This window comes from Tinamus guttatus, unplaced genomic scaffold, assembly GCF_059628265.1.
Source record: "Tinamus guttatus ecotype Peru unplaced genomic scaffold, ASM5962826v1 Tinamus_guttatus_pri_ptg000470l, whole genome shotgun sequence".
Lineage (NCBI taxonomy): Eukaryota > Metazoa > Chordata > Aves > Tinamiformes > Tinamidae > Tinamus > Tinamus guttatus.
In genome coordinates, this window is record NW_028289004.1 from 2279396 (window position 1) to 2303559 (window position 24164).

A 24164-nucleotide genomic window follows, 5' to 3' on the forward strand; every position below is an offset into this window, starting at 1 on the left:
CTTCTGAATTTTTTAAACGAAAAATTAAGATTGCACCTGAAGTCAATTTATAGTTAATGTTCAGAAAACTATCCCTTTTAAATTGTTGTGTATTGTGATTAGACAGCTATGTGAGTCTTCTCTCGATGTTTTGCCTTGCAGTTTGGAGTTTTTTTTTTTTTTCAGATGGCTCAGTATTTGAGGGGCACGGCTCCCCCATTAAAATTCAAAGGATTTAGCTCCTGATTTCCCGTAGACTTCTATGTAACTTCAATTCTTAATCTGCTCTAAAAGCCTTTCTGTCTGAAGTATTTCCAATGCAAACATTAATTTTTTTTTCATAATTTGCACTGTACTTTGTTGGTCATGTTTCTTCCTATACATTCAAGAGTATATTTATCATCAGTTTCTAGAGTCTGGAGGAATTTTTAGTGTCTACGCATGTATTTTTGATACAAGTATATGATATGATATGTAATGGAGTACGTGTATATGATTTCTACAATTTATGTTGGTTCACTAAAGCCCATTAGAACATGTAAATGCAGTCAGCAGAAAAAGTACATTTAATTTGGCAAAATAGACAAATGGTGATGTGTTTCATGTGGGAGCTGGTATGTTCTACATGCTTAGTGTCTGTGGGTTACTCTAGTATTTAGATAATACCTACCTTTTATATGGCATTTCCCTACTGTGGGAAATCCATTGGGCTCTTGTGAGCCAAGCTGAGACAGCAGGAGTTAGTAGCTGGAATTTGTTTTGTATTTATGATCCAAAAACCTTCAAGATTTTGCTAACGTTCTCCTGAAATGAGTGATTTATTTATTTATAAGATTATATGTTGCTTTTCTGCAAGTTTAAACTCTTTGGAAGGGTGTGATGCCTTTCTAGGCTTTCCTGTAACTTAATCTTTGTATAGAAAAAAAAAGGAATCAATATTTGGATTCGTTGTGAGAAGAGCTTAGTGCTTCCACAAAGACTCACAAGCTTTTGGGGAGCTGAGCCTTTCCAGTTGTTGGAAAATGCATTCAAAAAACAATGCAGCAAAATCACAAATTTTCAAATGAATTAGGCTTTGTGCTCAACGTCCTTCTGTTGCTGTTGCGTGTGTGCTTTTATGGAAGATGAGAGGGGGTATTACCTATCAAATCATGATTTTAATCCTTTCCAAAATCCTTGGACTTCCTCTGCTTTACAACTTCTATGACTGTTGACAGGAATATTTCCTTTTAAGAGCAGGCGAGGTTTAAAGATGAAAGATTTTGAAAATAACCTAGTTCTCTGCAGGGCTCTATCCTGAACTCTGTAGTAAAACATTTTCAGGGTATGAGGGCCATACTTTGATTGTGGCAATTGTAGCCTTGCCTTATTCCCTCTCAAAGTTCCAATTCAATTCTTTATTCTTTTTTTAAAGTCTCCCTACGTATTACATGATATTGATAAAAGAACTGAATTGTGATCCTCTCAAAAGGAAATTATCCTTCTGCAAATTTGCAATTCACTTTAGTTGTAACATAGAATATGTGTTGAAATTATGTAATATTTATTTTTACACAGATTTCTTTTTACATAGATGTGCAAATGCACTTATATTTATATCCCGTATACCAGGGAAGTGTGATATTGCAGAGACAAGATATGTGAGGGGAGATGATCCTTGGTTTCATAACGTTGAATTCAAGTGTTTTTAAGTATAAATGAAAAAGAAACAAATCGGCAAACTTGACATATACAGATGAATTATGTTGTGCTTTCCAAGAAATACTTTCCAGGGAGAAAGGCTGCTCACGCGCTCTGAAGATGCAGTAGGAGTGAAAGTCTTTTAAGAAATCAAGCAAGTGTATATGTATATGTACCTAGATGGATTTAATTTTTATTTTCAAAAAAAAAAACTCTTTTGCAAATAAACTAAATATTTAGTAAAAATAAACCTACTGCAGCTCCATGGACAAACATTTGCTTTGGGAAAAGAGTTGCTCCATGTTTGCTTTTGATTTGATAGAATAGGAAGGGCCAGGACTCTCGTCAGTTCATCAGCCCAAATTCTGTGCATTGTTGTCCACTGATCTGTTCTTTGCTTCAGTCCACCAGGGTTGTTCACAGTCGATACTGGAAACGCATACCCCGCTTTGGGCTCATTTTTATGTAAACAGGGTACTGTGTCATTGGCACTTCTGGCTCAGGCGTGGCAAGTCGGCAAACAAACGCATCCGTGTTGCATCTGTGTTAGAGCAGCATAAGCTTGAACAGCCCACACAGCTTCACATCTCTGCCAAATTTCAAATAGTTTCCCTCTGTTTATTCCATGAAACATCCATGCTTAACTACCCACCTGTGTCTCCAACCAGTGGAGCTGCTTAAGAGGCCCAGAAACACCACTTTACTGCAGAGCTTAACTCTGCGAGTGCTTCTGACTCGCTTAAAAGTCAAACTGCTTAGCTTGTCTGAAATCATTAAACCTGGTTGACTTTATCCTGGAGTGGATGGGGAACGAGTGCAGGGTCAGGCATCTACCACTAGTGATTTTAGAAGTTGTTCCTTATTGCCTCAGGTTTCATGCATGGCAGGTTTGGTCCAGTGACCTGGGCACTGACATCCCATTTTTGGTTTGTTATTTGATCTGTGCTCCAGAGCACCTGACCTGGACCCTCTGCTGTAGAGTTATTGTGCACCTCAGCCTTTGAAGAGTATATGCTGGGCACGTTCACCTCCAAAGCATCCTGCAGATCTGGCTGCAAAACTGTCAAGCTCTGAGAAGCTCAGATTACTGAGTATTACTACAGGTGATCTTTGGAGGAAGTAATAGAAGATACCAATGCAATATGAAGTGCCAGTCCTCTCATAACATAAGTATTTGGAGAGGAAGGGATAGATTATCCTGCTGCTAATTTAATTACATTTTAACTGTGATCTCTGAAAATTAAAAATACATTTAAAAAAACGAGATGAAGGATAAGGAGAGATGTCTTCAAAACAGTACATGTTAATTTTTAATACTGCTGTCCTGCACAGCCTGAATCACGTCTGATTTAGCATTGACTAGTTTCGAGAACCTCTGTACTTTGTGCAAATAACAGCCATATAAATTACACAGATGTTCTTCAGGGTCAATCCTGATCTGCTACTGCGTAATTCATTATCTTAGTCTGATGAATTTGGGAAGTAATTATGAGGAAAGGTAAGATGGTGGTAGTTGTTTTAAAGTAGATTAAAATTGTAAGAAAATTAAGTTAATGCCGTGGCATGGGGGAGGAGAAATTAAAACATGGAAATCAGTGATTGACATGAAGTTTAAAATAAAACCCCTCAGTGTGGCTTAGAGCACTTCAGTGGCTTAAACACTATGCATAGTTTATGGCTGATTGTTTTAATAGCAATAGGGAAAAAAAAAAAAAAAACAACACTCATGGGCCAGTAATTAAAGCCTTATTATGACACTTCCTCCGAAATCCTTCCGTCGGATAAATGAAGCTACATAAGTTTTCAGCTCTATTAAAAAGGTGGGATGTTTTTTTTCAGTTTGCCTGGTTACTGGTGACCTTTAAAGATTTTTTTTTTCTTTTTACACGTGTTAACTTATTTTCGCTACATGAATTCAGCATTCAAGAAACATGTATTTCATGTTTCATAGTATTTCATAGCAGTGCTATTCATCTGTAGGGTAGCGGGGGATCTCAGGGATTTTAGTTATACATGCAAAAGAGATGATCAGAGGCTGTTGGAATTAGTGACTCATTGGAATCATCTGAATATATTGCTTTAAGTTGTGATAATATAGATTTAACTATGTGTGTCTATGTGCATGTATATGTGTATTCATATATATATATATTTTACTATTAGTTCCAGGATGACAGTCTGGGGAATTTAAGTATGTGAATAAGCAATAAAACACACACATGCACCAGATTTCCACCACGAGATGTTAGTCAGATTTCCACCACGAGATGTTAGTCAGTGGCCACATGGGACACTCAAATGTCTCTTTTTAAGCAGTGGAGGTTTATCCCACTACTGAAAAGGGTTTAGGCACCTGCACTGTGGTGCCCAGCATCTTTCCTGGCTGTGGCCAAGTGGCAGCATCTTTATTTGTCCACAATTTATATCTGTGCCCTTGCTGAGGAAAGAACAAGTGTTCCTCCCACCAGGGGTTTCACACCTCCTCCACGGCAATATCTATATCATGTCTGTGTAAGCTGAGGGAAGACTGGATGATGCTGCCTACATCTGTGGTGTAGGGTATATTCAACCCCTGAATTTGAATTTTTTGCTGTTCCCATTCTAGTGCACCAGAAAGTAGTAGTTTATTTGTTCGGGGGTTTTGTTAGAAATGACTCAAATGCAAAATGTTACAGTGGCTTTGAGCTTAGAGTTGACTGGAGAACAGACTCCAGATTGCTGGGTAATTCAGGTTTCCTTTGCCTCATTAGTAAAACAGATGCTTGTCCACATTACCCTGTTGCTCTGCAGTCATATTGTTAATATTTTTGAGGTTTGTTGAATTACAGTGAAGTTGTGCAAATATCTAAACAGAATAAGATAAGCTCAGAAGCTATACTCTGGACCAGATATGTTTTGTGATACAGAAAGGTGACTGGAGCGGGTTAGTCAGAGGCAGCTCTGGATTCACCTTTCAGTTCTGCCCTTTTCATTTATTCCTAAGGAAGTTTATTAATTTTGACCTTGATTTTACCTAGACAGAAATAAATATAAAAATGACTGGATTCATAGTTTAGTGATAATAAGTAGAATTTGTAATGGAGCATCAGAGTTCTCTCAATTAAAAGATGCTATTTTCTTCAATGTGCCTTATTTACAAACCCTGTCATCATGTCTGTGGACAATGATATAGTGGAACATAATTAGTAACATGCTAGGTATTTATGGAAATGACTTCTTTAACATCACACTAAAATAACATTTATTTAAATGATATGGCCAATATATTTCTTGATGTGAATTGCAATGCAATCACAATATTACTAACCTCCCTTTTTTAGAAGAAAGCTGCTATGTAGGCATGGATGTTCACTATTGTATTAGCCTAAGAAGCTGGCTAAATCCCTGAAAAGCTTCTGCTACTCTTCTGGCACTGCTTCTCTTACCACATACAGACACATCTTTCATCTCTGTGGTTGTCCATGTTGTAACCATCCTTTTGTGATTTTCTCCCCTAATAATTCTTTCTGGAGCAAGACGTATGGGTTGTTTTCAATCATTTTCAGGCATACACAGCTGGGAGAAGGGGAGGAGATGCTACTAACACGTTTGTTTCACAAGGATGCCTGCTGACCATTTTTACTTTCGGTCAGTCTTCATGGAAATCAATCTATTAACTTAACAGCATGATGCCAGATAGTTTCTGATTGTATTCTGACTTGCTTAACAGTGTATTAGGTTTGGTGGACAGTAATTTCATGCACAGGTTTTTCTTTTTTTATGTTATTAATTTTTATTTATGAAGTACAAGATGAGAGATAGATTCGTAAGTTGTTAACACTCATTTCTTAATGTGAACATACTTTCCTCCTAGAAATTATGCTTTTTATTAGTTCAAAAGTGAGTAAAAGATTGGAAAAGATGATTGATAAGGCAAAAAGCTCTGGCTGCATTCCACTTATAACAAGCAACGCTGAAGAGAATAAAATTTTGATTATCTCCCTGTTCCAGTAACTTTAAAATTAAACTCTCGAGTAGATTTTGCTTATTTGCTTAGCAAGAAAATAGCAGATGCCTTTTCAGTTTATTTTCAGGAAATATTACTTTTCCTTCAAAAGCATAAAAATAATACCATTTTCTCCTTTTAAAAAGCCGCAAGTCAGGAAAAATTAGCATAGCTGAGAGACAGGGAGGAACAGTTTGCTCTTCAGGGAAGACCCTTTGGACAGAAATACTCCTGTAAAACTATGGACTGTGTTCTTTTTATCATTTGGCTATAATTCTACCCTCTACACAATATACTTTCAATGGGTGAGACTTGCACATTGCTTTTAAATGATGCAGCTGTTTCTATGGTTTCATTGGGATACACATGCTGGAGTTTTCAGACTGCAGATTTCTTAGTGCTCTGTCTTGTAGTATCCTAAAAATATTTGATATGAGTCCATCCAATTGCATTTGAGCTGGCTGCATGTTAATATTTTATAGAACTCTGTTGTGGCTTATAACTTAGAGAACTGCTCCCAGAAATCACGAACAAGCACAGGAGTTGGTGAATTTTATCATGAGTGTGGCTATGCTAAAAAAAAAAAAAGAAAGAAAAAAAAAGCTCTTGGATTAGAGGTAGTAAGTCACTGACCAGAAAATAGCGTTACACTCCTTTAGGCTGGGGAGACGCTCTGTCTTCTGGCATTCCAAAAGTGCAGGAAATGGATCCACTGAGCCATTTTTCCATGGAAGGGCTGAACCGGTTAAGAAAGTCAGTAGGTCTCTGTCCTGGCGCTGTGATTTAGTTTCCCCATAATACACAGAGAGATTTAATATCAAGTGAATTTTCAGGCTTTTTTATATCTGTCCTTGAGAAGAGCAGAGAGAAGACTGCCATCAGTTTTCCCACATTGTCATAAAGGGGGCAATAAAAAGGTTGTTGAATTAAGAGCAACTTTTTAATATTTAATATGTTAGCATTTTTGGCAACTTGGAACAGGAGATTAAAATATAGGTGTCTTTTCAGATACGATATACTATGATCCATCATGATATTTTGATCCAGCTGTGCTTGCTGCAAGCCAAGGAAAAGCTGGGACTGTACTAGATGTCTTGCAAAATATAACCTCAACATCTTGGCTCAGGAATATCTGCTTTTCTTGTTGGTCATGGCCATGGACTTATTGGCCATGTCTGTGTGTCCGGTTGGCCTTGGCAAGCTCTGCTGGAAGAACCTAGTGGCTTTGAGCTGCATAGGGCGTGCTGGCTTCCTAGCCCCACTGCAGCCTCTGGGGACATTGCAGTCAGATGAGATGAGAAATTCAGAGGTATCCTGATGTTGTGGGCATCTCACCTCTCAGGGCCCTGCCGCCTCTACCTCAGAGTGGAGAGTCACACCAACACTTAGCAGGGCCTTGGTCCTCCTTGCCTCCTCCTGTGGTTGGCCCTCTCTGGTCTTGATGACGAGCTGTACTAGGATTTGGGAATAATATAGGAACTATGGAGTAAAAACAAATGATGAGCTCAGACAGCTGCTACAGAGACCTCTCCTGACTAAAGTTTGTTAATGGCACTGGTTGAACAACATAAATTTCTATGTTAAACAACAGGAGCTTGCTTACTGCTTAAAAATGGGCACATAGCATTACCAAGTGATGCTGTCATTTAAAAGTTAAGTGCTTGGCTTGCTTTAGTGCAACTTTCTACAAACTAAACATAACCCATGAACTTCGTGCCAGCATTTAACTACGCTTTGATTTTTCAAACCAGTACTGAAACTTTGTTATTACTGTCCCTTTTTGCAGTGCAGGGGCAACTTCTAGGATGGGATGGGATGAGTCACCCTCCGAAGTGCTGTCACTTGCATTTACTCTGAACCAGGAAGAGAGGCTAGGGGAGTAAATTGGACTAGACACCTGCTTTGTAGATCAGCAAAGCTAGGTGAGGTGAATGTCATGCGAGAATCAATGTCATATTTTACGGAAGTGAATAGTCAGAGTGAAGTCACAGAGAGTTCATTACAGATGTGACAATGAACTTAGAAAAATAGAAAAAATGTAGTATATGAAGAACTCAAAACAACTGAGCAAATAACCCCTTTTTGTAGCACAGATTTTTATTTCTTAAGAACTTTTTTCTTTATAATTTTCATTTTCATAATAATGGACTCAGGAGGAAAATGGACTATTGTAATTGATTCTCATTTATTCCTCCAGTGAATTTTCTGGAAGGGCTGAAATATTATATTTTATTTAAGGCAATTGGAGACTTTTAGAAAAGCTGTGGGGAGGTCTCCATGCCCTAGAGAGAAGAATTGAAGCACGGAGCTATCAAAACACTTCCTATAATTTGCATTTCTGATGTGGTTACCTGTGTGAAGGCGGACTAATGATCTAGAACAGTTCTCTGAGTTAATCTGGTTGCACATACCTCCATGCAGCTGATTCTCAAGTATCTCTTGTGAATAAATGAATAAATAGCTACTGTAAAAGCTGTAAATAGTAGGATCAGTTTAGCCTCGTTTATGAACAGCAAAAAGGAAGATACTGAGAATCTGGGCAGAGATTGCTCGTCTCAAGCCAGTCTAGCACTGAGCCAGGAAAAGTGGTTGGTTTAGACAGTAAAATACATTTGGTTTTGTTAAGCAGAGATGAGGTCTAGTATAAGATGCTTTGCAACGTGTTCTTCAGTCGTTATCTGCCAAAGTGAGCAAAATTAAAACAAAGGACATGGTTGGAAGCCTAAAAGCTCTGTCCAAAATCTTGGTGATTGGAAGTTGAGAACTGATGACTGTGATGGTAGTGAGAAAGGGAAGATCTTGAGGAAAGGCTAGAGAGAATAAGCTGTGCTTAGAAGAAAATTTGGATGACATATCACTAAAGCATATTTCTGGAAAACAGTTTTCAATTCCAGATACTTTGACTGCCTTTTCTTCAACCCAGCCTGAGCTCTTTAAATAAAGTCCGTTCTGTTCAGTGTGTGTTGATATGAATATTGGTGGGATCTAAACTATGTGGTGGGAATTTCAGTGAGAAATGGAAAATATGCCTCCTTCCCGGACGTCATCAATTTCATTCAATTTATTATCAACAACCTTTCATGTGACTTCTCAGGCCTATGTTTGATCTAAAGAAGCGATCCAGAGACTGGCTGAAATAGCCAGATGACTCCTATCAGGCAAGTAAGTAAAAGCAGAGAGTGGACTTCATTTGAAATTTATAGCAAACTCAGCATTTTCCTGTGAGAAAACAAGTAAAATAGCTTCTGTTTATAAGCTTCTAAATGAAATACATAAGATCTAGTGCTTTGGAGCAATTTTTCTGTGATGTCCCTAATTCTCATGACACGATAATCTGTTTATGACAAAGTAAAGGCCTAATTCAAATGCAGAATTCAGTTGGTCCTTCAAAATTGGAAAGTGCATTTAAAATAATTTGAAAACTGCTAGTGTAAGGAAAAAGGAAGAACTGTTTTGTTTACATCTCTCCAGTTATTTCTATGGGAACAGTTGGCCTTGAAGCCCCGTTTTTCTATGGAGTGCCCTACAGACTTAAGTGGGAAGACTCATAACTCTGTTAGCTGGGTTCACACCATGTCCTTCCCAGGCTGGTTGGGCTGCTGTCTGCAGTAGAAGGATTTTTCTTTAGAAGCCTGTCTTCAGTTGTGACACAGGGAATTGAAGTGTACAGTAGCTTGCATATAGAGGTGTCACATATGAACTGGAGCATTTTAATTCCCTCTTTCAGATAGCACAGAGCAAATGAAACCTTACACACACTCAACAGTATGGAGCTATGACTAACATGCTGTTTCTAAACAGACATTGAATGCTGGTCAGATGATAGTTTTGCAGATAGCAAGATTTTTTTTTATAAAACTATAATATTAAGGTATAAAACCTGATCTTAGAGAGGCTTCTTACAGATATTGTTAGAGTAGAATGGAGACTTCAGTAGCATGTGGATATTGAGGTGAGGTTGAGTAGGTATATGTTTAATTTTATTCAGAATGTAGTAGCACAGTATGTCTAATGCATTAGACTGAAGACAAAAATTCCAGCCATGCTCAGAAGTCCATGGTGAAAGCTGGAAAATATTCCACAAAGGGACATGTTGTCAACATCTTGCTTTTTTATTTACAGTATATATTACAGTAGAAGTACATCCTGAATATAATCCTGGAAGTGAGAACATAGCATTTTTTTTCAGTTTGCTGTGGTGAGAAAGGGCAGCTTGATTCACGTTAACTGAGGAAGCGCAGAAAAGTTTGAATCCTGTGTGTCATTCTGGGTTATTGGCATAAACATTGTTGTTGACTTTAAATGGTACACTGAAGTGGTTAAAATATGTGACATTAAACGAACAGAGTGAGTTTTGGGTTAGAGAATAAGATAAAAAACAAGTAGCAACAAGCTACTTAATGACTCTTTTGCTTAAAAATAGGTAACAAATGCCTATTTGTATCATATTATATGGGACTAATAATAAGTAACACCTGCATTCTGTTTGCTCATTTGTTTTTTTCTAAAATATTAACATGATATAAAAATTCCTTTTAAAGAGGATGTAACCACTTCATGATTCTAGAAGTTCTTTCAGTAAGAATTTCACAGCTCAATTTGACAGTTTGCTTTTTAACATCATTCTTGTATAAATTATGAAAAAAGGAAAATGTTTGTAATGGTGATGCTTTAAATATAAGGAAAACATACCAGTTAATATAGGAAAGAGGCTGGGAACGAGAGAAGCAGAGAAAGAGGAAGGTGAGCTGTCAAATTTACTAAGATAATCGCTAAGTGTATAGGTTAAAATTTTCAAATGACGTATGATTCTGCGTGTTGCTGCTATAGGTGCCAAACCTGAGTGTACATGATTGAATATGCTGAAAAACAAACTATCAAGGATATTTTGAAGTGTTTCAATCTAAAACCAAGCATTGTTTACATTAAAAATTGTTGTCTTGAGTTGTAACATTTTAATATTGGAATTAAATCTTTCAAAAACACAAAACAAATGGTTCAGAAAGCTTTATCTGTCTAGATCTACCTGTCTAGAAATAAAGACTCATTGCTTTCCTCATTAAACACATTCTTAATTTCAGAATGCTTCAAAATGCCATAATATAACTGGGAAAAAATAATTGAGCTAGTATTCAAGTAGTGAATAATCTATATTTCTGTTACTAATTTGCTTTATTTGTTTCTGAGACCATCATGAAAGGAGTATTCGTTAAAAAGGCCTGTGATTCAGATTTTATTTTTTAGTACTGCAAAGAGTAGAACTTTTCCTTGAATTTGTTTGTGTTTGCATCAACTGCTAGGATTTTTAGATCAGAAGTAGTAAGACTGACTACATGTGGTTAGTAGACTTTATGGTAACTCCAGAGCATAAGATGTTCAGTTATGAACTAAATTGTAGGTGGAAGAAGGTATGGCTTTTAAACTTACTAAAGTTTATGTACCAGAGCTTATTTTGAGACTTAAATGTGCATTTACAGTGGAGAAACAGTGGAGTAGTTTATTAACTCTAAAATCTGAAGTGATGCATATCCATCTTAATGCATTTTAAAAAATATTTTAGTTGACGTGATTTTCATGCAGTAATTTATTTTTGACATTTCTAGAGTTATCTCCTTTAAAATATATTTACACTCCTATTATGTTATTTTACTAATCTTACTTAAAAAGGGAACATTACATATTGAATACTGTACCTCAATTTTATTGTACTGATTTTACTGGTTACCAGGTGGGGTGGCAGTTGAAAAATTTGGTGAATGCACTACGAGAGGATCCGAGTGGTGTTATCTTAACTTTGAAAAAGCGACCTCAGAGCATGCTTACCTCAGCACCAGCTTTACTGAAAAATATGAGATGGAAGCCCCTTGCTCTGCAGGTAATGAAGCTTAATCATAAGTCATACACCATCATTTTAACTACAGGTTATCTCAATGATGCTTTATTGTGCTTCATCTAAGCAGCATATGGATTTACTCTTGTATGCTTTGAAAAAATGTTTTTGAAATGATTTCTCTGCAGTTTTTTTTCTCATATGGTCAATTGAAGTTAAACCTGTTTGTTAGTAGGACTTTTCAAAGTTAAGAAATAATACAGAATTTATGTCATAGAAAAGTAATCCCAAATAAATCTTTGAGCAATGGGGAAGAAAGGACAGCATCCTGCATGACAGAGAATGCTTTAGGGTTGTCATGCACTTTTCCAAGCATATTTAAGAAACTCTCCAATTTTAATTTGACTTTTTGTTAAGCTTTCAGAGCAATATACCTCCAAATAAAGAGGGCAGGAAAAATATCTTTAGTTGTTAGGTTAATCATCATGACATTATAAGAAATTTCCTAAGATCATTTTCTATTTAAGGAAACACTTGGCCATCAAAATTTGCTCATGTAAATAAAGTCACATTTGTGTTAAAGCTCTTCTTGATATCAAACTTTTGCACCTCAGGAAATGTAGTACAGGAGGTCCAGCTGGCTTTTTATTTTTATTAGGTCTACAATGTGCTGAAAACCATGTAATGGTTTCACTAAAGCTTTCATGTTTCACTCCAGGATAAAATGTCACTGTGATGGATTACTCTAGGAAATAAGAGTTATCTCCAGACTGATGAAAGCATGTTACCAACAGATGGAACTAAAAAATATTTCCCTTTTTCCTTTCAGTTCAGATAGGACAATATTTACAATTTTATTTTCATTTCATAAAGACTATATTTTGAGGACATTTTTATAGTCATAATAAAAAAGGCTAATTTAGAATTAAGTACCTTTGGAGGTGAAAAGTTTTTTATATTGCTCAGGCAAAAGGAAAAAGGAGATATGGAAATGCCACTACTGGTTGCTGTGGTCTTTGCCATTTAAAAAAAAATAACAGGTTCATAAAAAAAAACTAATACCTTGAAGAACTTATTTTAAATATATGTGTATTCAATTTTATAATGGTTCAAAATAGATAGATTTGAGATGATTAAGATGTTTTGGCCTTATAGATACAAAACCCTGGCTAAGAGATGTGATACAAACTTTCAACCAAAAATTCCTTATTACAATATGAACTTAAAATTGTAAATCTGTATGTATTACATAAGTGGATGAATGTCCTGTTTGTAAGCTGTGCTTCTTATCGTAGTTTTAGTGATAATATATATTACAAATGAAACTTGCAGACCATTGCTTTAAATGTTATCGCATACTTTTGCTCTAAAATTTCCTTTTTAAGTTGAGTATTTCTTCGTGAACTCGCTTAATTTCCCTAAATATTCATTTTGGCTACACTTTTGGCTACACTAATTCCCTAAATATTCCTTTTGGCTACACTTTTGGCTACACTTTTGGCTACACTAATTCCACTGAAGATCCCCAAAAAAGACTTCCCGAAGCAGGACATTTATTATCACAAATGTGCAATTAATTCAAGACAAGCTACTCCAAAAGGGTAGAAAGAAAACGGAAAAAAAAAAATACACCATTTTGACTAAATCCAGTTAGAAAATGAGGATTCCTGTGGTCATCTTACAGTGACTGTATTCATGAGCTAATGAATTTGAAACCACACACTAAGTTCCAGAAACAAATATCCAGTTGTCTTGTAGTGTGTTCTATTTGGCTGTAGTTTGTATCTCAGCGTACTTAATTCAGTATAGATACTGGGATATTATTCAAATTATCTAGCTTTAGAGGTCCACCATGTACATATCTATATTTGGGTTTGTCATCTTCCTTGTGTACTTACATAACAGTTATTCGTTCATTCATGTTGACCTATTTTAGATCCATCTGCCTTAGGGTGAGATAAATTGCACCCTCTACATGGCTCTCTCTCTCCATTTGGTGATAAAGGGAGTCTGGAAAGTCAGCAGGATGGATTATCCTTAACAGATAAGATGAATCTGACCTTAGATATAGTTTTTATGTAGTATTGCATGGCTTCGGGGAGACAGGAAGAGGAGAACTGGTTTTCTTTTTACCAATAGCACAGAAAATATGAATAGTTTTAGGCCACAGTGAGTAGTTTTAACAGTAGAGATACTGTTAAAAATCAGAGATAGAAGCCTGACATCATCATGATATCATTTCGATTTTATCAAACATGACATCGGGACAAGGCCAGAACCTCATTCAACACTTATGTGTGCAGTATGCCTATGTGTGTCTGTTGTAATTTGTGATTTTAGAAAGAGAAATAACAATTTGCTTAAGTAGACTGAGTGTGGAAAAAGTTTCATGGCCAAGTGAAGACAAACTTCTGAATCTGTACAATATGAAGATTTGTATTGCTCATTTATGTAGATCCGAGCTGAACAGATATCCAATAGTGTTAAAGTTTAAATGTAGCCTAATGTGAGACTGGTACTCTGTGTTTGATTGATCGAACAGCAACAAAAGCAGTCAGAGTTCAGTGTAATCGTATAATTTAAAAACATGCAGAAGTAATGTCTATTTGTTTTAATAGTTCCATTTCTTTTCATATTCCAGCAGTTGTCCATTTTCAGAGACAGGATTTACTTCAAAAATTTCTTCAAAAAACTCTTCAAAAAAATGTACGTTTTGTAACTGAAATTGCCATGTGTCTGTTCTTACCTTCTGTGTGTTCCAGATTCATGTGAGGTGCTATTCTACAGTAGCAGCAATATGAGAGGAGACTAGGATAGGGGTAGCAAATGGGAAAAAAGGCATAAAAGCAATACTTCCATGAGCTTTGGAAATAGTGGAAAATGCAATAACATGTTTTCTTGTATCAGAATGTCATGAAATAATTGAGAATGTTATAACTGTGCTGTCATCCCAGAGCTAAGTTAATAGAACCATATGTATTATTCAGCAGACACATACTGTAATGAAATTATGACTCAGTAATAATTCTGTTAAAGTAGAAAATATGAGCAAAAGACGTATCTAGAATAAGATGTGGGGATGAAATTATAATAAAATGTGAATTAGTATCTGCAAAGTACCAGGTGATTTTTTTTTGGTTCTGCAGAAGGAGCAAAGTAAAGGGAAAATTTGGCATCACATATTAATTGAATTGCATGGAGTGAAGTATGAAGGTGGAAGTCAGCCCTGCACTTATGTGGGCTGACACAAAAGCAGAGACTGAGTTTTTGAATGCACCCTATCAAAGAATATCTTTACTGGCTGTTGCAACAAATGTAGAGGCTAAATATTTCAGCCAATTAAATTATGAGATATTTTAATTGAAAGACTTTAAACTCAGGTCTGGCTGAAGGTGAATAGTGTGATGTATCATTGGTAAATTGCCTTCTGCTTGCATGGCTGATAATCGAACATGAGATTTGCCATTTGGGCACACACAAAACAAAACAAAACAAAACAAAAGAACAGATTTAATAGAGACAGTCTAAGTATGACTGGAAGTTGGAAAAGTGCTAGACAAGTCCTCTAGTTCCAGCAGTGTGCAAGTGCTGAGAGTGACTCTGAGTAGTATATCAGTCACTTTGGCTTATTGACTGGGTATCCTACTAATTAAATTTGGTGTCCTGATAATTAATTTTTTAAGCATTTGCTGTCTACTCTTAGTGATCAAGATTAGCCCTATGCTAGTCAGAAGTTCATAGTCCCTGAATGCAGAAAAGATTTTAGATTGCTCAGATATTAACTGGCTACTAATTGGCATAAATACTATTTAGAAGAGTTTTTGGAGTAGTTTTGCTCTTGCATTGCAGTCTTGCTATAAATTACAGGTTCCTGGTTAGGTACAGGCTACATAGTAATTGATTCACTCTTTGTTTTGTTTTTTTTCTTTTAGCAGAAAGCAAATATTTTGATTTTTTTCATAATTATTCTCATTTTGATTTTTTTTTTTCATAATTATTCTCTAGGGGACAAAAGGATGAAAAATAAATGTGCACCCAGTGTAACAGTCCAAAAGCTTATAGCTAATAGCTCAATGTACAGGGAAATATTGCAATTAGTCCATGGCTGTACTATGCTTCATTAGGTAATGAGCTTATTTTTAAAAGTGCATTAATTCCAGCTGTAAGGTCAGTCAGTAGAAAAACAGTCGTTTTTCCTCTTGTGTCCTGATTAAAGCATTTTTTTGGTTTATTTTCAGTCACTTGATGATTGCTGTTTTAATATCCATCAGTATCTAACTTCTTGTAGATTATCAGAGCTCTCTCTTAATACATTTTGGAATCTTGTCAGAATTTGTGAAGTCAAGGGATTTTCAACCTGTGTTTGTTGTTATTGCTTTTATAAAATTTGAATTAGGCAACTATGGCCTTGGGGAATTTTGAGGTTAATTTTGCAATTGGAGGTATTAATTAATATGGCATTGTACCACAAATATTAAGATATTCCTGCAAGAGGAATTTTATTAAATCTGTCTCTCAGTTGCTTTCCCTGATACTGCAATTCCTGATGCAAAATATAGAATGATATTTCAGATTACAATGTTCATGTTTCTGACAGTTACTGACCTTGGTGTACATACATTGGATAAGTTGTATCATCTTTTTTTTTTATTATTTGACATACAAGTTATTTAATTAATTCTGTTAGAACTATTGAAACTTATGTCTGTCCTCAAAACAAAGAACTGTTGGTTCAGAACCTAATTTAAATAAACTTTCTTTTTCTAGCTTGTCTGCCTCATTTTTCCTTTCCCCTTGTGCTATTTTGGGGAGATTTCAAAGAAAGGCTGTGGAAGTTTCAATAAATACATTTTTCAGCACATAGGAAGTTTTAAGTAAGTCACCTATCAACACGTGACCAAGAAACTAGCCCTCTTTTGCCTTCTGGAAAATACTTTGCTAATTAGTTAAAAGAAATTGGTCTTTGATTACAGTGTGGAAGACTCATCATCCTGTTCCTTTAAATTATAGTAAAGACTCAAGAAATAACATATCGACATGTTATAATGCTTCAGCTAATTTGGCCTAGGTCTTGCTCGACCTGTGGACAGGTCTGTCTGCCACCCAGCCACCGGACCTTCCCATGGACAAAACTTTTGGACCCCTCTTATGCACTCCTCATCAAAGCTTACTTGGATGCCAGCTTCTGTATATTTAAAATAGTTCACTGTACTATTCTGTATGTAAGTTGTACTGGTGAAGGACTCCCAGGAACTTAGCATTTGTAGTTTTTTAAACAGGTTTTATTTTGGATTACATGTGCATCATATCTCCACTCTGTTGTACTCAGCTTTTCAGACTCCTAAGAAGCAGCAGCAACAATATCAACAGAATCCTTGGTTTGAGAGAAAATGCTAATTTTAAAATTTATTATTTGTTATTATTGTTCCTCCTTGACTATTTTGCCTCCTTCCTTTATCTATAAGTACTATATTGTTCTCATTATTTATGATTAGAATTAATAGTCTTATGCTTTTTAATCATTACATTTAAATAAAATACTAGTTTGTTGGCTTTTCAGTTACTTAGTTCTCTTTAAACTACATGGGAGCTGGGCATTCTTTACAGCACTATTAAAATGGATTCTGACTGGCTTTTCGTACAGAGTCGGAATTAGTTATAATATTCCATTGCCTTTTCATGTCATAGCTGGTCTGATAACAAGTTAATTTTTTTTGGAAACATACTGTTCAACATCTTGTGATGATCTGAATCCAATATTAAAAATATATATATATTAAGCTTAAAGTCTGTTTATTCATGAAACTGCTGTAAAAAGATATTATCACTTAAAATTTTGTATTGGTTTTGCTCATATTTTTAAAAGTTGTATGCCTTCTGGTGGAGCAATGTTTCTCAAACTTTATGTCGCAACTTCCAAGGGAATTACTGGAAGTTTCAAAGAGCTTTAAGAAACATTAAAAAGAATTTTAGATGTTATATATTAATTATTAATTGAATTCATTGTTGAGAGAAAAAAACACAAAAGAAAAAGTTTATGCTGACTTGGCAGCCTCTCAGTTCCTTCAGGGTTGGGGAGGGAAAATGCGATGGCTGGTGGTGGCAAGAGGGAGGTCACTACCCCAGGAAAGAGCTGACCGCTGCCAGAGCAGCTCCTGTGCGGTCTGGCAGTTCATACTTACAGGGACTTCATATTTTCCTGCGCTGAAGAAACTGAGCTGCTGTACATAAAGGCTGTTATTTGTACCCTGGCTTAGTGTTTGACAATTTGGGAAAGGGTCTATGGAGACTAATGAACTTGAGGAAGGATAGTACATTCAGAATGTTTGAGAAATAGTCCTCCAACATGTACTAAAACATGGTTTTTACATTTGCCTTTGTGGGTTTACATTGATGCAGGTTTTTCTTTCTTCGGGACATTTTTTGAGGCTATCTCAATTTTAGTAAATGACTTCTAAAGTTTATCAGGGTCTTACCATGGGTCACGTACTCTTGAGGCCAAAATTCTCAGTTTTATTGCTCTTTCAGATATCACACTGGCCCTGACCAGCCTACCTAAAGGAGAAAGTTCTAGTCCACCAGAAGAGAATTAGCTGAGCAGTAGCACTAGATGCGTATTTCTCTGCTCAATGTACCTGCATGACATATTATGGTCCACTGAGCGGCTGACTCACCACTCACCACTGAACTGGAGACTTCCAGGAGCTGATTTGCTTGGAGGTGCACAACTCACATTTAAATAGTTGGGCTTCTAAGTTGCACTGGGAAGTGCCATGTGTATGCCCCTTACCTAAAGGTCCTTTAAAAGAAGGGTTTATTTTAGCCAGGAGAGCTGAAAGGCTTTAATTCCCTATAAAATGAAAGCTGAATTCTTCCAGCTCAAGAGGGTAGTCACTGCTGCGTTCTCAGTTTGATGAACTACTAAAAGGAGAGCCCATTTAAATGGTTTCACTGTGCAGCAATTCTTTTAAAAGAACTTATTGACTTATCTGGTAAAGTGGTGATACATACATATATATATATGTATATTATATATGTATACCTATTTATATACCTATGTATACCTATTTATACATACATATATATATATATATAAAGCAGCCTATGTATATCTATGTACCTATTTTTCTTCAGTTCCAGTCACCTGGGCTATCTTTTCTTGTGAAAATAAGCTTAAGGGTTGAGTTTGGCAGTATGACACAGATATGGAAAAGACCCACTGTCTAGCATGGAAACAGTTTGGGTGAAATCCTTTCCCTTCAGAGCTTTGGGCTACCGGGATTGCTTGTGCATTTCTGTCAGACTGAGTACTACTTTTTCCTGTTGCACTCACCTTTTTAACCATCTTGCCTATCCAAGAGATGAACTAAAACGATATGTTTCTCAAAGACACTTAAAGCTCATTGATTTCCGAAATGTCCCAGCAAACTGTTCTGATGTGCAAGCCAGCTTGTATAACTGGATGGTTTGTTATCAGGGACTCATGAAATTTCTGCAATGAAGTCACCCAGCAGATTTCCCAGACTTCAGCAATGGAATTTTCCAGAAATTAAGCCTGTCTTGTGAACATTTAGTCTTTAAGCCTGCAACTCGAGGCTGTAATACAAGGGGAAATCTTTAATGTAGCCCTCTAGCAGCCAGCTAGGGCCCAAGGAGGCTCACCAGCCTGATGTAAGATGACAATTCTGCTTAAGCCCCATTTCTTTATGTGATGGAAACCTTAAACTCCTATTTGCCATGAGTCCAGGTCTTAGTGCCTCTGTCCCCTTCTATATCCACACAGAGATCTTACTCCTTAAAATGAAGTGGAATGAATAACTCTACCCATCTCATTTTCTGTTCCTCTTCCTACCCTTGTGAGCCATGAACAGCAGCAGCCTGTGCTTGACAAGTGTAAATGTGATCTAAGTTGAGAAAAAAAAAATGATTTGGAGGGAAGATTAATTTTACATTCTACTCACCAAGCCACAACGTATGCTTGTCAGAAAAGTGCAAGGTATTAGAAAGGAAATAATCAGTGCTGCTTTAATAAGTGGTTCAAGAGCCACTGGTTACAGTGTCACAGATAAGACTTGTGTTTCGCTAAAAGAGTTTTCTTAGAGGCTTTTGTGTGATTTTTTTTCACTTCTGTTACAGACTTAAGTTTTTAGTTTTGAAGACCTCGATCTTCTGCTTGTTTTTAGTGGCTGTAAAGTCTTTTATCTGTTTGTTTTTCTGTGTGTGTCTTTCTCCCCCTCTTCGTGCAAATAGTGATTATCTGTCTTGGTCTGAATTACACAATACTCACATTAAATCTAGTGAGAAGGAAAAGAATTGAACAGTGTCATTGTTTATGGTTGTACAGACTTCTGATATGCAGAAAGACAAAAATTGCATGACGACATAGCTATTGTCCTGCAAACATTCTGGCAAAGTCTTAACATAAAAATTTAAATGTTGTAATTTGTTATTTTGGGGATTAAATGTAGCAGGATTCTATTCCTAAAGTTTCCAAATAAAACATGGCAGTAACTGGTTAAAGAGGTCAGGTTTTCTAGGCATCAGGTGTTATTCTTACAATACTGATAGAGAAGAAGTAAGGCAAGATTTAGGCTGGGGGCTTTAAAAGTATTAGACTCGGTTATCACCAAGTATCACCAAGCTTATGAAAGGCCAACTTTTCATAAAGTTCATGCTGCTGAATTCTTGGAGCTTTTTGCAGTTGTGGTGTGCTACTGCAGTGTCCAGATTAACATCTAGAAAATGAGAACTGATTATTCTGTACAGGAATGCCTTGTTGTTCTGTCATAAAGTATTCTTAATAGTGCTGGCAGAAGAGTCTCCTTACATGTCTGTTTAGTCTGTCTTCAGAACTTCTCTGCAGTAAATGCAATGTTAAATATGTGTGTCTTCCAGCAGTTTTTTAGGTCAGAAAACATAAGTGTAGTGAACACTGTATTCCCACCACTTTTCTCTCCAAGGGATTTGTTTCCAATAGGATAGAGGGGAAAGAACTCTTTCAAAACAAAACTCATTTAATACCGGATGAATTTTAGTGTGCCTGAAGATTGTACTTGCTTCTTTGGCATTTTTCTGTTTCTTCTGCTTACATTTAACTATCAGACAAGTCAAGAAACATAGGCTTATTATTAGGGAGACGAGAGCCATTCAGGTGTGCTTCTCATTTTATTTTTCTGCATCTGTATAGACACAGTTTGCAAATCTTGCTATCATTTCCAGGCATATGGTGAGCTAATAAACTCTGGAAGAGTTTGGTCATTATTTAGCTAGCCAAGGCAGTTAAGTTGAGGAAGAAGAAGTGGTGCTTAACTCAAGGAAGAGAGATAATGTGATTAAGGTGTAGGATCATATCTGGGCTGGAATGGTAGCTAGAATGTGTGTTTGTTCTGCAGGGAAGGTACAACTTATTCACCTGGAAGTAAGTGTTACTTGTCAGGAGGATGCCCAGGGGAAGGAAGAGTAATCACAATTTCCAGTTTGTTCTGTCTCGTAGCTCGTGTGCTCTGAGGATGCATCAAATTTTACAGCATCTGCAGACACAGACTGGAGATTTTACAGTTAATTCTTAAGCAGTAAAGCGGATGGGGGGAGGATGACATTCTATTTAGTGCCTTCTTATGCACCTTTTACTGTAAACACTAGACTGTGTTAGTTTAATTAAAGAATTCACTGGATTTTATATGTTATTTACTCATAAAATGACACCAATGACACTACTGATTACTGCTTCTGTAGGCACTGGCAATAATCCTCCTTTGCAAAGAGGAAAAGGAAAGAGAAAATCAGAGAAGTCAATTCTATAAGCACAATACATGTCCATTTGTACATGTGAATATCTCTTTAGCATGAGTGTTTTTTTTCCAGAAAGTTTAAAAATTCGCAAAGCATTTGAAATGTTTGCTTAATTTTCTAAAACAACTATGTTTTGTTTTTGTTTCTGTTGCTTTTTTTTTTCCAGAGAAAATGGGTAATACACAGATAATCATGGTTTTCTCTCTCTCTCTCTTTCTCTGTTTTGAACCAGCCTCTTATTCCTAGAAGCCCTACAAGCAGTGTGGCTACACCATCCAGCACTATCAGCACGCCTACGAAGAGAGACAGTTCTGCCCTGCAGGATCTCTACATACCCCCTCCACCAACAGAACCTTATGTTCCCAGGTAAAGAAAGATCATTTCAGGTACAATTTATGGTGAAAAAATACTTGTAAAATAACCAAGCATTCTGTTCTTGCCTGGAGCTACAGAACTAAGCCAGCAATACTTTTGCAAGGGATGGTTATTTGCAGTAGATATGCTGAGCTAGACTCACAGCAGTCTGAAGCAATAGCTTCTCTGCCAAGCAGTATCCTTTGCAAAGGAAGGCACAAAGCCATCTTTCCTCAATGATAGGATAATCTGGTCCCTATCTCAGTCTCTTTCCAAAAATCAAAAATTACCTGAAACCCTGAATCCGTAAGTAGGAAAGGGATTAATGTCTGTCCCCTTGGCTAGAAACCATTACACAAGGGGCAAAAGCAAGAAAGTTTGCAGCTTTGACAGTCAGGGCAGTATTTTGCTCAGCCGTAGTGATTTGTTTTTTTTTAGATATATTTGGTTTGATAGTGTCACAGCAATTTTCAGGATGACTTTTTGTGTGGCCACCATACTATGCTCTGCAGTGGCCCCCTGTGCCATAAATACCCAGCCACTCCAAGCTGACACCTGCAAGAAGCATTTTCACCTCTGTCCCTGCATGGCTCTAGATTCCCAGTCTGAGTCAGAGGAGCTGCAAATTCATAGTTCCACCCTCACATGACCACAACTGAATTGTGAAAAGTGCATTTTGCTTTCCAAAAACTCTGAGACATTGGTAGCATAAGTTACAATAGTAACTGCACAGAGGCGTAGGGGAGTGTTCCTGAAGTTTCTTCTGTATTGCTAGGTTCAGAATGTTGCATGTATGCTTAGTGTATTTTTAAATTACTTCTTGCTTTGCTTTGCTTTTAGTTAACTTTTCTGAAAGATTGTAAGGGCAGCATGTCCTTTCTTGTACCAGAGTTTCTTGTACTTGAGTTTTTCTTAGACTTGCATATCAGGAACTCTTCGAGCCAATTAATATGATGTATGGCCTGCTGCTGACAGAGTTTCCCTGGGGGTTATTCAGGAGAGAGGTATATGGCAAATTAAACTGCCCAGTGGGAAGGAGAAATTGTGTTTCTATGATAAACTCTTACTCTTCAGAGATATATAAGGAAAACCTTCCAGGAAAAAATAGTAACTTTTCACTTCATGATTTAGGTGGGGCCACAGCCCTTTTATGAAGCCATTAACCAAACCCAATATTCTTTCCTTATCACTGCCTTATCTGTTACCTGGCCTGTTTTTTATTTCAAGGAAAAAGGGAAAATCCTTCACGTTGTCAGTTTACATTGAGTGTGAAACATCTACCCTCTTGGATTTGCTAAAATAATACTTTAGTAGCCATCTTAAAGTGATAAACAATATATGGTCTAGTTCACTGACTAGATTGGATTTTTCTTGTGATTATATAAAAACATTGTTGGTTGTTTTACTTGAATTGTTCATAGAGATTAAATGTGTCTTTTATCTGTCTCATAACTGGATATTTTATTATGTCTATGTAAATACAATTTTAAGAACATAGTTTCCAAAAAGTGTACAGAAAAATACAAGCATTTAATTTTAAAACCATTAGGATAAAAACTCTGAAAAGCAAAACAAAACAAGAAGAGCCCATAGTCTTCAGGTTTCTCTTTGACTGAAGTAGTTAACTGGTGAAAATCATCAGCCTTGAAACTGAAACAGCCTGAAGCAGTGTCTTTATAATAATGCTGATCATAACAATATTATTGATGTTACTTAGTAAAAACACATTTTTCACACATTATTTTTACTGATTGGCATTCAACAGCTTTTAAGTGTTGCTGTGGAAGCTGAAAATTTTAATGTGCATTTTGATTATTTATTAATAACACTTCTTAAATCATGATGGTAATGCAAGAGGTTGGACTAATTATGATTAAATATTAGCTCGCTTATTACTACAATCTGCAGTCTTACAGCAAGATTAAGCCATGCACTTTTGAACCTTCTTTTGTCATCTTAATCCTCATGGACTACACTTCATTTCACAGACCTGTCACAGAGCGTACAGTGTTTCCACATGATCCGTTTTGGCACTTCCGCAGGCTTTTTTATTTTGTTTATTTATTTATTTATTGGAATTCGTTTACTTTATTTAAGCAAGCCTTTACTTGGGGCATTATTAAACTGCCCAGCATCTACTTCTGTTTTTGTTGCTGTTGTGGGGAAGAACTACCCGATACATTTAAAAATGTGGAAGTGTAAAAGAGTAAGGTCAGCGTTGTCACTTTGCCCTAAAACGCAAAATGGTTGCGTGTTTCCAAAAGGAAGAGCAAAAGAGTAGATATACATGTCAGCTTTATTTGCATGATGCTTCTCATCAGAAACCAATAAAATAGATACTTTTTTATTTGTAAGATTCCTTTCGCAAAACAAAAACAAAAACAGAAAAACAAACAGTAGGATGGACAGGGTCTGAATTGGAAATGAATTAGCAGAGGTGTGTGGGAAAACTGGCATCCACGTGTGTCTGCGTGCATATGCGATGGATGATACGGTGCCCATTTTCTGCTCAGATGAGCTATTGACATATTTCCATATTTATTG

The 24164-nt window shown here is 36.4% G+C and overlaps 1 protein-coding gene across 5 annotated transcripts in view; it reads left to right on the forward strand.

The window, feature by feature from the left end:
* CNKSR2 (connector enhancer of kinase suppressor of Ras 2) overlaps positions 1-24164 on the forward strand; it is a 204651-nt gene that overhangs the window by 99522 nt on the left and 80965 nt on the right. For 3 of the 5 annotated variants that reach the window (XM_088532747.1, XM_088532751.1, XM_088532750.1), the window contains exons 9-10: positions 11373-11519; positions 21499-21632. In XM_088532747.1, the coding sequence (XP_088388873.1) occupies positions 11373-11519; positions 21499-21632 (281 nt within the window). The remainder of the gene's footprint in view (positions 1-11372; positions 11520-21498; positions 21633-24164) is intronic. The other 2 variants (XM_088532748.1, XM_088532749.1) reach the window with 1 other exon arrangement.